A 14,125-nucleotide genomic window follows, 5' to 3' on the forward strand; every position below is an offset into this window, starting at 1 on the left:
ACAATAAATTAGAATTGTAACTCTCATTTTTCTAAATGTAATTTTTCATCATTTCTCTTCCTATAAATACTCATTATTTTATTCTCTTAGTCTATCACTCTTTCATTCTCTCATCTTCTTCTACTACTCTCAAATCCCTTTTCTTTTTGTTTTGTTTTTGTTATTGTTGTTGTATGGGTTATAAAAAATCAAATCAAATATCATTGTAAAAGCTTAGTTTTAGAGTTTGTATGATAAGTATATCTTATATATATATTTTTTAATATTTTAAAAGGTTTATCTCTATTTTCTATTTTATATTAACATCTTATAAGTCATTATTATCATATTTTCTTACAATATTCACCACACAATAAAATCATAAAGTTGAAATGATTCATATCTAATTATCTATTATGTCTCTGGTTATCTCACATATTCATGTATTATTTCTAATAATTTATAAAGATCAATATAATATTTAAAGATCAATATAATTATCCATTTATAAAGACTATTTTGTTTTGTGATCCAATTGATAAATCTGCAAAGATCAATATAATATATATATATATATTTTTTATGATTTGAGGTTTTTGAAAACAAAAATAACATAATTAAACAATTGGTTTTTTGTGTATTTAATCAAAATAAAAAATGATCCAAAAAACAAAACATATTCAGCTGGAACTTAAATATAAAAATAAAATATAATTTTAAAAATATCATTTCACTAAATTCTCTAAAGATAAAATCATTAGTATGAAATCTAGCACTATAAATTAAATTGATGAGTGAAAATCAAAAAAATATAAGTTATCCTTGGGGTTTTAAAAATTATTGAGACTGAAGAATTCATATAATTTTTTAAGAAAACTAATTTAGTTTATCACTTCAAAAGTAATATTTTTTATTTTGAAATATTATGTGTAAGTGTTGAGTTTATATCAACAAACGACCAAGCTGGAAAAAAAAAATCAACAAACAACCAAATCATGTGAATTTTGATTTGGCCACTTGGTATTCCTTTTATTTTAGGTTATAAAAAATTAAAATATTTATTTATAATTAAAGACATGTAACTCCATTTAACTCAAATGTAACTCCTATCCAATAATTGTACATTAATTCATTCCTCCTACTAACTTATTTATCTTTCAAGAGAAAATATTTTTGGTTAAATTTTAATATTTTTTTATTTATTTTGGTTGGCTAAACTTATATTCATATTTTGGTTGGCTAAATTAATATATTTCTCATGTAAAATTATTATTTTATAATATATTTCTCATTTCAAAGTTTAAAGTAATATATCATATATATAAAAGTAAGGTTTTGGTCTCTCCTTATTGGTTGATTTTCTTTTAATGTTTTGTAATTTTTTTATTTTTTTATTTGCTTTCTAATTGCTTTAAACAATATTTAAGAACACAATACATTGAACTCACACATTAAAATAAAATTATAACTGAAAATAAAATAAATTATACATTAATCATATTATTCCACTCAATTTTATTCAAACACAATAAATTACTATTGTAACTCCATAATTCTAAATGTAACTTCCATCATTTCTTATCATATAAATAAGCATTCACTCATATTGGCATTCTTTTACTATCTCATTTTCACATTCTCTCATTCTTTTCTACAATATCTCAAATCATTTTTCATATTTTTTGTTATTTTTGATTTCTTATTTTTGTTGTATGGGATGTAAAAAAAAAGGAAATATCATTGTAAATTTTTAATGCTAAATTTTAATTTTAGAGACTACATGATATATATTTTACATTGTTCTTATTTTAAAAAAATTATCTCTATTATCTAATTTGGATTATTATCTTATAAGTAATCATTCTCTCCTCCTCTCCCACCAATATCAAATGTTGTTATATCTCATATGTGTTGTAAGAGTTTGATTCTATATTTTAATTTAGAAAGTATTATATATATATGTATATATATATATATTTTACATTGTTCTATTTTTTAAAGATTCATCTCCATTATCTAATTTGGATTACCATCTTATAGTAATCATTCTCTCCTCCTCTTCTACCAATATCAAATGTTGTTATATCTCATATGTGTTGTAACTTGTAAGAGTTTGATTTTATATTTTAATTTAGAAAGTATTATATATATTTAACATTGTTTTCAATTTTTATTTTATTTATATAAAAATAAAATATTTCTTTTATATTTCTTGCCTTTCTAATCTATTCATATTTATTTTTTAAATTTGCATAGTTAAATTTAAATTCATATATATTGGTTTTAACAAAAAAATCAACTTTATTTGAGAATTAGATGTTCCTATTCATTTTTAAACGATCAATGTGTAACATAATATATATATAAGCATTTTGTCTTGCAATCACAAGTTCCATTTCCATTGCTTAACTCCATGGTTAAACTATAATATATGTTGTCATATTTGTAGGAACAACAACATACTTATTTAATATATTTAAAAGAGCAGATGATTAATCGAAATAAACATTTCTCCAAATTTTATAATTCAATCAGTGTGAGTGTACTTATTACTTTGAAAAACTTTTACATTGAAGTTCATAAAATCATATAAGAAAACTAAAATACTATGTCACTTCAAATTTGGAAGGAAACACTTGGTATTCCTTTAAAAAAAAGTTAAGACACATATAAAAATTTATTAATATTTAACTCACTTTAAAGACATTAAAAGTCATTTAACTCAAACATTCCTCCCACAAATAAAAATATATATATGTTCAAGATTATATTTAAATATTACAGAATTTTGTAGTTAGCTAAACTTATATTCACATATATACAATATATATACATAAGAATTTATATTACTTATTAACACCATAATTCGATCCATTATTTGCGTAACTCAAAATTGGTTTCAAAGCCAACTAAAGAAAAACAGAAACAATCTTATTGATATTAGACCAAAACATGGGCATACAAACATAATCACTTACACGGAAGATAATTATTTTTAAAAAATAACTTATTATTGCAACATCAACGTATGAAGGGATTACATAAGCAGTTAATTAGAAAATCTATAATACAATAAATGTATTAGAAACAATATCAGTCAATGATAAGATTGAATCCTCAAAAGCAAGAAACAACATCCTCATAATTCATAAAAAATAAACGCCACAATTGTACACATCTAAACGAAATGGTATAAACATATAGTGTATAAATACAAGTGACGGCAAAGCCCGTAGATGCCTAACTACAACGAAATAATACAAAAGAGAAAACAAAAAAGACCAAAAAAAAAATATATATACCAACTACACCACAACCCACGCATTGCGTGGGGAAGCACCTAGTTACTATTAAAATTGGACTATTCTTAAAGCATGTGTATGGGTCAGAATCTCACCGTTATTATGCTTAGTGCATTTTAGTGTTAGACTTTTTTAAATATAACTAGGTTTGGATCCGCATGTGGTGCGGAGTTATTTTTGCATAATATTTTTTATTTTAAATTAGAAAATTTTCACGTAAACTTCTACACATACCTGCATGAGTGATATATCCTACTATATTAATTTAGAAGTACAAATATGAAAGTAACCTTAAAATATGTAAAAAATTACATTCAATTACCATTAGAAAACTTAATTAAGATTAATAAATTAATTAAAAAATAAAAATGCTGACAGATCAAATATAAAAAATCTATAAAAGTAAAAAAATCTATTCAAATCAAAACTAATATGTACTTGAAAAAAATAAAAAATTAATTTGTACTTGATAAATTATTTTCTCTCTCTAAAAAAATAAAAAAAATAAAAAATTCTATTCAAATCAAAACTAATATGTACTTTAAAAAATTATTCTCTCTCTGTAATAAATTATTGACAAAAATTACTAAATATTTTTTTTAAAACATATATACCAATCACAATTCAAAAACTAAGATTTCATATCCAAGTAGATAATAAAATTATTTTTAATAACTAGATTTCAAAGATTTTATTAAGATTTCAATTATGATTCTACTGTCATCTTTCTTTTATTTTATTTACAAATTGTTTAAAATTTTTATATAATATTTATGATTAATAAATATGCAGAATTTTTTTTATATATGTTGTGCTTTGAATTTTTAAAAACAAATATATATTACTCAATCTATGGAAAAAATGTGTGTTTTAATTTTCACATTGGCGGGTTGGTAAAACTAAATTTATATAGTTGATAAATTATAAATTTTATTTTCTCACAATTATAATATTAAAATTACTATTTCATATTTCACAAAATAATTATGCAAATACAACAAACAAACAATATAAAACTGTAATAGACATCAAAAATAAAATACTATTATATTTTTAATTAATTAATATTCAAAAATACATATATAAATTTACAGAATAATTAAAAATAAATATTATCTCAAATAAAATAACTTTTTAAAGAAATATAACAATAACTTTTATTACTATATTATAATTTTTTTTTAAATGTTGACCCGTGCTTTAAGCACGATATATCTCCTAGTATAAGAAATAATTAAGATTGATGAGTGATATTACATGTATATTATTCTAATCTAATCCAAACATTTCCAACTGTTTGTTTAGGAGTGTTAAATCAAATTTGGATTCGATTTCAGTTTCATTTATTTCACGTATTTAATCTAATTTTTTGAATTACACGTTTCTTTCCCATACCCATTATGTAATGTCTCGATATTTGAAATAAATAGAACGTTGAATTTGAATTTAGTTATGTGATAATTGAAAGCCACAACTAAATTTAACCATCCAAATTTTATACTCTCATCTCTTTAGCTCTAGTTCTTATCCAATTTTTTATGAGAAATAGTTTAGATAATGTCATTATTTTCTGAATTACTTGTTCCTATTTCGTATCGGTTCTTTTTTATTAGATCAGAATTTTTTATATAATAATTCTGAAAACAACGGTGGAGACAAAGCAGCAAACTATTCCCCAATTCGTTCCCCATTCCAGTCATAACATATATTAAATTCACGATCTTTTTCACTGAACCTGCATGGCCCTTCTTTGGTTATATCCCAGAAACAGTAGATGCATGGAATACCCCTACGAACACCATCTCTGTCATCATCGTAAATATCAAACCTTTTTGATTGTCCAGGCAGCCATTTGAATCGACAGAAGAAAAGTGTCGATCCATAAAAAACAGATGGTGTAAACTTAAACGACCAAAAGCTATTCGGAGCGAGAACGTGGAAGCCGAGATCGTCATCTGAGGACTTACAGTGGAGCTTTAATATCGAACCATCACCAAGGCGGTTTGTGATCCTCACCATTGATTGTATAGTAGACCATTTAACATCAGCATCTGGAGAAATCGTTTCCACTTGTGAGAGAGCTAATTGTATGAGTGGTGAAATGACCACAACATGAACTTTTGTCTTCTGGACGGTTGTCATTTTTTGTTTTCTGAGAACAAAAGTGTTTTCTGCTGAACACAACTTTACATGACGTTATATATGTATTAGATTTGTTTCCAACACATAAAAACTTTAGAAAGGTTGAATACATGATTGTATTGAAATAAATGGTTGAATACATTACTGATTACATATGGTAGAATATATATATTTTATACCTTGTTTACAATTTATACTATTTTAATTTGGGTTGTTCTAAGAGCATCTCCAACCCATTTCTATTATTTTCCTCTATAAATAGAGAAAAATATAACAATCCATTTTAGTGTTAAATTTGCTCCAATCCACATCTATTCTTACCTCTAAAATATAGATTGCTATATTTTCCTCTATTTATAGAGAAAAAAAATAGAGTTTCTCTATAAATAGAGGAAAAAATAGCAATCTCTATTTTAGAAGTGAGAATAGAGGTGGGTTGGAGTAAAACCCACCTCTATTATAGAGATATTTTTGCTTCTATACTCTATTGTAGAATAATTTTTGTTCCAATCCATCTCTATTTTTACCTCTATAATATAGATTGCTATTTTTTTCTCTATATATAGAGGAACTCTATTTTTTCTTCTATAAATAGAGTTGAACTATTTTATTTGCAAAGTAGTACTCTTAATCTTTAACTTCTTTTATTTATGACCAAAATAAATAAAATAAGTATTTTTAAGAACTAATAATATAAATTTAAGTATAAATATTTCTTCTAAAATATTGAGACTACCATTTGCAAAAAATAATTTTATAAAAGTGTTATAAAATTTAAAGTAAAATGGATTAGTTTGTAATATTTGTAAATAGAAGGTGTTAATTGTAAAATAAAATAGTATTTGTTTAGAATATTCTATTATAGAGGAATAAATAGGAAAAACCATTGGAGTAAAACTCATCTCTATTATAGAGGAAAAAATATAGAAAACCATTGGAGATGGTCTATTGGTAACCATGACTTAAAAAAGGAACACAGTCCTCAAAAAAAATTACCATTTAATAGTAATATTGTTTCCATACCATTCTTTTACATTCCTCTCCAATATTGATGAGGAACAATAGAAAATATTAAAATTTGTTTTCTTATGTTAAATTAAATGAAAACTTATTTTTATTAATAGTATTTCATTTTTATAATAGAATAATTTCATATTTTCACAATGTACTGACAGAAAAAAATATTTTTGATACGAATTTCATGTTAAATTAAATTTAAGGCTTTATTTGAAAATTGTATGAATAGTAAAATAAAATTAAGAAGTGTTTATACAGAAACTAAAAATACTTTAAATTACTGTTAAAATTTTATATTAGGTTAATATTAATAGTTAATATTTAATAAAAAAGTATAAAAATTCAATTCTCAATTTTGTTTTAAAATCAAATGTAAAATTCATTATATGCACATTAGACATTAAAAGAAATATTAGTATTTTTCATTAAAATCTGATTTATTTAATATTTAATATAAATTTAGAAGATATTATGACTATTTTTACCAGTTATTATTTTGTTTTTTCTCTACATATTTTCTTTTTATTCCTCAAAACTTGTTTATTTTGTTCCGTCTTGTTTTTTTTATTCATTTTTTTTTGTTCTTCTATTGGTTACCACTAGAAACCTTTGACGTTGAAGAGAGAACTAGCTTAATCTCCCATTTAGATATTGATATTTTTTACCACAGTAATGAATATTGTGATGATATATTTTTGTTTCTTCCATACAAGGTTTACAACAATTTTTTGAAAAAATTGTAACAAAATACTGGCGTAACATCACAAGTTTCCGACATATATCTCTACGTGGGCATATACACAGATGCAGGAACAAATATGTATATATAGCTCTCGGGGATCCAAACGTATATTGTTGAAACTATATAGTGTTATTTTTGAATTTATAGAGAAAAAATATAAAAAAATAAACATAAGTTCCAGACTTTCCAGTGTATTCCAATCATAACATAGCTCAAAACATTGGTAGTTTGGTTAAATCTGCATGGCTTATATTCCACTTATAATCGATGCAGGGATGACCATGGCGAACACCATTTCTGAAATCATCGTAAATATCAAACCAACGTGACTCTTGATCCCACAGAAAATGACAAAAAAATAGCAGTTCTAATAATATTTGGTCTAAACCTATAAAAGACCAACAACTATCCGGTGGGAGAACTTTGATGCCGAGATCGTGATCCAATGACTTGCAATGGTGGAGTAATGTTAAACCACCGTTAAGACGATTATTAATCTCCACCGTTGTTTTCAGAAAAGCCCAAATTCTTATAGTAAGAAGGAGCATCTGATGATTCTGCAGCAATGGGTGGCGGCTCCTCTCGTGACAACGCTAATTGGATGATGATGAGTTACGTGAGTATAGATATTGCTGCCACCACATGAACTCCTGCTCTTTTCATAATCATGATGCAATGCGATATCAAATATTGATGACACCCTTTTTATAATATACGAAGCAGAGACCCCAGTCATGATCATGAAGTCGAAAAATTTGTATAAATGTATCCAATCAGATCATGACAAATCGTTTTTGACAGATTTTGCATTGATTCGATTTTGCAAATAAAACATACATAAGTATCATTTTCATTGCTCTTGTTTGAGACGGTCAATCTAGTACTTTTAAGTCGAGACTCATATATAACGTAAGTAAACATATGGGATTAAGAGTACAATACGGTTTAGAACGCGGGATAAATTGATTTCATCTTCTACTCTAAAGCCTAAAACATAACAAAACAGTACCGCAATGTTTGGTAATAATAATATCTTAAACAACTGGTTTTATAGAAGTACCAAACCGGTTTTTAAATGGTTCTCAGTTCTTGGTGAGATGGACTTCTTGAGGAAGGAGAGTGTAGTCAATGTGAAGGTCCTCCAACATTCTCTTAATAGCCAAAGATTGCTCGGTTCTTCTGATATTCCTCTCTCTGTATTCTTGAAACGTGATGGTGTGGTTGCTGTATAGAGCCATCTTCAGCTTGTTCATGTTCTCTATCTCCTTCACCACCACTGTGTGCACCGGTGCCCAATGCTGCGGGTTCTGCTACAAGTACCTGTACCACAAAACACAATCACTCATTCAACGTCAAGATCTTCAGCTCAGTGATTTACAAAAATGGTTCAAGGTGGGTGGTACTTACTCAGCGATTCTTTCTTTGAGATGTGCGATCTTTGAGACTGGTGTTGAGAATTAGAGATAGAGAATTCCACTGTTTCTCACATATCTGGACTTCTGAAGTAGTTACTTATCGGTTTTGTTGCCAAAACAGAGTTTGGATAATACACTTTCTCGCTGTCAAGCTTCAAAACGAGATAGGACAATAATATACAGAGATACATATATTGCATTAGTACCACATGTGACATGCATGTCGGGGATGATCGCTCTTGTTAGTTTTAAAACGCTCTTTTTAAATGATTGCCAAAGTATTCTTATATGGCTAATGGCTTTTATAACTTCAAATTTTATTTATCCAGCATAAAATATTTTTTTTTTGAAATATTAGTTACCAACTTTCTTGAAAGGTTGGTTGTTAATTTCGTCAATTGTTGCAGGTTGTAAATGATAATATATTAATATTGGGATGTAGCATATACAGTTTTGATTAACTATGAGTTTATTTGTTTTGGATCGAACAATCTTATATTAAATGCGGAGCTAATTAATATAGTGTTCTATATATAGGTGAATAGCACGATATGGTTTTGTAAGATCAAAGCGACGTATTGTAATGAGGAAAAAGCTACACCACTTCTAGAAAGATACATATTCTAATGAGGAAAAGAAAACAAAGAAACAATGATTTTTTTTTTTTTTGGCTTTCTTGGGAACTACGTAACACACAACAGCAAACTATTCCCCAATTCGTTCCCCATTCCAGTCATAACATATATTAACGGCATTATCTTTTTCATTGAACCTGCATGGCCCTTCTTTGGTTATATCCCAGAAACAGTAGATGCATGGAATACCCCTACGAACACCATCTCTGTCATCATCGTAAATATCAAACCATTTTGATTGTCCAGGCAGCCATGTGAATTGACAGTAGAAAAGTGTAGATCCATAAAAAACAGTTGGTCTAAACGTAAACGACCAAAAGCGAGTGGGAGCGAGAATGTGGATGCCGAGATCGTCATCTGCCGACTTACAATGGAGCTTTAATGTAGAACCATCAACGAGGCGGTTTGTGATCCTCACCTCTGATTTTAAAGTAGACCAATTAACATCAGCATCTTGGGAAATCGTTTCCACTTGAGAGAAAGCTATTTGTATGAGGAAGATCGATATTACTACCACCACATGAACTCCTGCTCTTTTCATAGTATTGGTGCAATATTGCAATATCAAATATTGATGACACCCTCTTTATATATACGAAGCAGAGACCCCCAGTCATGATCATGAAGTCGAAAAATTTGTATATAAATGTATCCAATCAGATCATGACATCATTTTTTGACAGATTTTGCATTGATTCGATTTTGCAAATTAAGATTTTTTGTCCATAAATATATGATCTTACAAGATTTTCCTTTAAGAATTCATCATCAGTAAATGGTGATTTTGCATAAAGACTTGACTGTCCATTTCAGTTCAATTGTGTCGTTAAAGTCTTACCATAAACATCCATTAGTATCATTTTTTTTGTTCTTGTTTGAGACAGTCCAGTACTTTAAGTCGAGACTCATATATATAACGTAAGTAAACATATGGGATTAAGAGTAATACGGTTTAGAATTCGGGATACATTGATTTCATCTTCTACTCTAAAGCCTAAACATAACAAAACAGTACCGCAATGTTTGGTAATAATAATAATATCTTAAACAACGGTTTAGCAGAAATACCAAACCGGTTTTAAAATTGGTTCTCAGTTCTTGGTGAGATGAACTTCTTGAGGAAGGAGAGTGTAGTCGATGTGAAGGTCCTCCAACATTCTCTTAATAGCCAAAGATTGCTCGGTTCTTCTGATATTCCTCTCTCTGTATTCTTGAAACGTGATGGTGTGGTTGCTGTATAGAGCCATCTTCAGCTTGTTCATGTTTTCTATCTCCTTCACCACCACTGTGTGTACCGGTGACCAATGTTGCGGGTTCTGCTCCAAGTACCTGATACACAAAACACAATCACTCATTCACAGTTCAAGATCGTTGGCTCAGTGATTTACAAAAATGATTCAAGGTGGGTGGTACTTACTCAGCGATTCTTTCTTTGAGATGTGCGATCTTTGAGACTGGTGTTGAGAACGAGATAGAGAATTCCACTGTTTCTCCCATATCTGGACTTCTGAAGTAGTTACTTATCGGTTTTGTTGCCAAAACAGAGTTTGGATAATACACTTTCTCGTTGTCAAGCTTCAAGAACACCGTTGATAACAGATTCATTTCTTCAACCAGCATCTGAAAAAGCCACAAAAAACATATGTTTTTATAGAGACATGTATTATACGAGTTCAAAGGATCTTTGGTATGGAGGCTTACCGCGACACCATCAACAACACATCGGTCACCGACATCATAAGGATGCATCACGAAGACAAACACAATGGATTCAAAGAGGTTTTTGCATGTGCTTCCAATTATAAAAGCCAGAGCAACAAGTTGGGTGGAGAAGAACAACAAAACCTTAGTAGTTGCTACTTCTAGAAGCAGCAGCCAAATGACCACGGTAATCACCATCAAGATCGCTGTCACAAGTTTGTTTAACTGCTTAACCGCTGTTTTTGTGTCGTTTAAGGAATGCGCTAAAGCTCTCCTGCTTGTGTACACTTTAACCTGATCATATTGCAACACACAACACAAGTCATTAAAATCAAGAAAGACAGACTCTCATTGGTAAAAACCGCAGAGGTTTGAGGAGACTTACCACCCACTCTGTGAAAGCTTTTCTTGTGATTCTCCCGGTTTCAGCGGCACCATCAAACAATGGGAACACAAGATCAACCTCTTCCTTAATCATGAACCTAAGCAAGTCCTCTTCCTCTATGTAACTGAAAAAAAAAAACAAATCCAATGATTTCCACTAGAGAATGCACCAAGAAAAAAAAAAGAGCAAATCAGAGTTATTTACTCACTTGAATAAAGGCTGAGCAACATTTCTGAAGACATGGTAAGCAGCAGCCAAAGCCTCCATCTCACTAGTAATCTCTCCTCTATCAGCTTGCTCTTTCGCATCTCCGTATGCTGTTTCATCCAATGTGTCAGAGATTGTAGAGAGTCCTGAAGTTCTAACCGCTTCCACCAACACACGCATAGTCCAAGCTGAAACTTTCTCTCGTTTCATCTTATGAACTTTTCCCATATCAATCACTTTCTTCTCTTTAACCAATCCTTTCTTCCCTACACTAGCAAAACTCAAATGGCCTGTGCTTGGCTCACGCCCCACCCTCTCTGCCTCTTCGATAAGTGGAGGACCCGAGAGCGTTTGTAGAACATACTGGTGGAAAACAGAATCTTGAATCCTATCAAAGAAGTTATTGACGTTGAAATTTGCAGCAAGAATCTTCAGCAACAGTGTTTTCACCAGCCAGAGGAATGCACCGGTAAGAACTGAAATAAGAGTCCTGGTTATGACGTTGAGGATCTTTGTTGCTGCAGGGGAACGTTTCACGTCGTGGTTGAACAACAATATCCAAGCAACAAGAATCAAGCTGAGCCATATAAAGACTTGGACGCTCTTCTTCAAGCCATGAACAAAGTAGAGCACTTTCCTCCTCAATAGAAAGTTTGTTTCTATGAGGAACACAATCAAACGCATGAACCAATTGGTCACCAACATCCCACTGAAGATGACCATGACAAGCACACACCATTTCCAGAGTTCTAGTCCCCATAAGGTATGTTCTTTCAGGACATTAACGGTTAAACTTGAAACCAAAGCACCCAAAACCGCTACAAAGAAAGCTGACTCTATCAAAGCCAATGTACTTATCTTATTGCGCATCTCTTTGTTCAGCTTAACCTTCTTATAGATTTCCTCATCTTCATCTTTCTCCACGACAGCTTTACTTGGTGTTAACGGTGCTGTTGAACCGACACTCCTGTTCGATTTGTTATTCGGGGAATGTCTACTAAAGGAGAAACCAGTACCAAGTTGCTGCTCCTTAGCTTCCTCCTCTATGATAGTTGTGTCTACAGGACCAGATGGATCCACAAACCGGGACTTGGGTTTTGAGTAAACCGACCTTGCAAAAGATTTCCTCTGAGTTAAACCCTCATTGTTCTGATTTGGACCTCTGGGAGGCTTGTTTGGACTACTAACAAACTTAGAGATCTCAGGAGAAGGGGTTTTATTGTTGATGGGGACTGCTTTCTCAGACTCCGGTGAAGCCATTTCCTTGGTACGCTTTGATTCTTGTTCACCTGAAACATTGATAACAACTTCTCCTCCTCCTCCGTTACTACTCCTTTGTTCTGCCATTCCCAAGCACCAAACTTGTCTACAATAGCTCTGAAAATTTCCCCAAAAAGAAAACAAGAATAAGAACACTTAAGGGACAACAAAGTACCAAACTTTTTACTTGATTAGGATAAAGTACCAATTTTTCTAGCTTGAGTAAGATAAAGTAACAAGATACTTGATTTAACAGACAAAGGGTTTAAGAAAGTTTGGCTAGTTTTGGAATTTAAACCCTAGATTCCTTAAGTATAGGTCTGAAACAGAGCAAATAGATTTACAAATATGAATATAGAACCAATAATTTATTCCTAGTAAATCTGTAGGAAAGATCCAAACTTTTATAATCACAGTCACAGTGAAACGAGAGAGAAACCAAGCTAACCGCTAGTGAGAACTATAAAAAATCTTGCTTTCTTCTGTGACTGTGAGTAGTATCCTCTCAGCTCATTCTTGAAGAAGAAGACCCAAAAAGAAAAAGAAAAAAAAAGCAAGAAATAAAGAAAAAAAGCAGAAAACTTAAGAGATAGTAGTACACGGCACGACCACTTTCATAATTTATGAGAGATGGAAGAATTCAAACATTTGATAAATGAGAACAAGAAGAAATGCGAAAAGCAGAGGCGGTGTGGGAAAAAAAATGCCTGAGAAAAAGTGCTTAAACCCAGAGAAGCCAACAAATACTAAAAAGCTAAATAAATAGACAACAAAAGGACATTGAAAAATAGAGGACAGAGAAAAGGATTGATAAAGAAAGATCTCTCTTACATGAACAAAAACACTCAGGCGGGTCCAATGAGTTAGGGATATCTCAAAGCTATTTAAGCACTATATAATTTAATTGTTGTATACAATGCTTTGTTTTTTAATCGAAGATGGCAAGATGGTGGAGTAGTTTAGGTACCATTGTATTTCCCAAAAATCTATCTATAGAATAATTGCTAACTTTTAACTTTTTCTCGTCAACTGAAAGATAACTAAAATTTATATTAGTAAGTTGGATATAGAATATGAAATATGTATTGGGGAAAATGTTCACACAAAACGTGGTTTTTAGTCAAACTCTCTATCTAACCTAACTTCTATTTATTATAAGACTCGTTTAGTAACTCCTCCTATGTACTATCTGACAAAAAAACACTGTTCTGTACTAACATGTCCGAATATAATAGTTGTCGAAAACTACAAATTGTCTACAGTCATCCAATTTTTTCAAATTTCAAATGTACACGAGTTTCAATAAGCTCAGATACCAGTGAGAATCAAAACATTAAAAC

The 14,125-nt window shown here is 30.0% G+C and overlaps 1 protein-coding gene and 2 pseudogenes across 4 annotated transcripts; all 3 read right to left on the reverse strand.

Moving 5' to 3' along the window:
* Positions 1–4,939: 4,939 nt before the first annotated feature.
* On the reverse strand, positions 4,940–5,607 carry LOC104772228 (S-protein homolog 4 pseudogene; annotated as a pseudogene).
* Positions 5,608–9,302: 3,695 nt separating this feature from the next.
* On the reverse strand, positions 9,303–9,773 carry LOC147918474 (S-protein homolog 4 pseudogene; annotated as a pseudogene).
* A 373-nt stretch (positions 9,774–10,146) lies between these two features.
* On the reverse strand, positions 10,147–13,925 carry LOC104769444 (mechanosensitive ion channel protein 10). 4 transcript variants are annotated; one of them, XM_087504587.1, is made up of 6 exons: positions 13,617–13,925; positions 11,527–12,902; positions 11,319–11,442; positions 10,934–11,227; positions 10,650–10,852; positions 10,147–10,561 (listed from the first exon to the last, which is right to left on the reverse strand). In XM_087504587.1, the coding sequence occupies exons 2-6, from the start codon at positions 12,870–12,872 to the stop codon at positions 10,324–10,326; spliced, it is 2,205 nt and encodes a 734-aa protein (XP_087360713.1). In that variant the 5' UTR covers positions 12,873–12,902; positions 13,617–13,925; the 3' UTR covers positions 10,147–10,323. The 4 variants fall into 4 exon arrangements, with proteins under 4 accessions (XP_087360713.1, XP_087360712.1, XP_087360711.1 ...); XM_087504586.1 differs by having other exon boundaries at positions 13,234–13,642; XM_087504585.1 differs by having other exon boundaries at positions 10,650–11,227; positions 13,617–13,755.
* Between the last annotated feature and the right edge of the window lie 200 nt (positions 13,926–14,125).

Source organism: Camelina sativa, chromosome 20, assembly GCF_030686135.1.
Source record: "Camelina sativa cultivar CO46 ecotype springtype chromosome 20, ASM3068613v1".
In the NCBI taxonomy this organism is placed as follows: domain Eukaryota; kingdom Viridiplantae; phylum Streptophyta; class Magnoliopsida; order Brassicales; family Brassicaceae; genus Camelina; species Camelina sativa.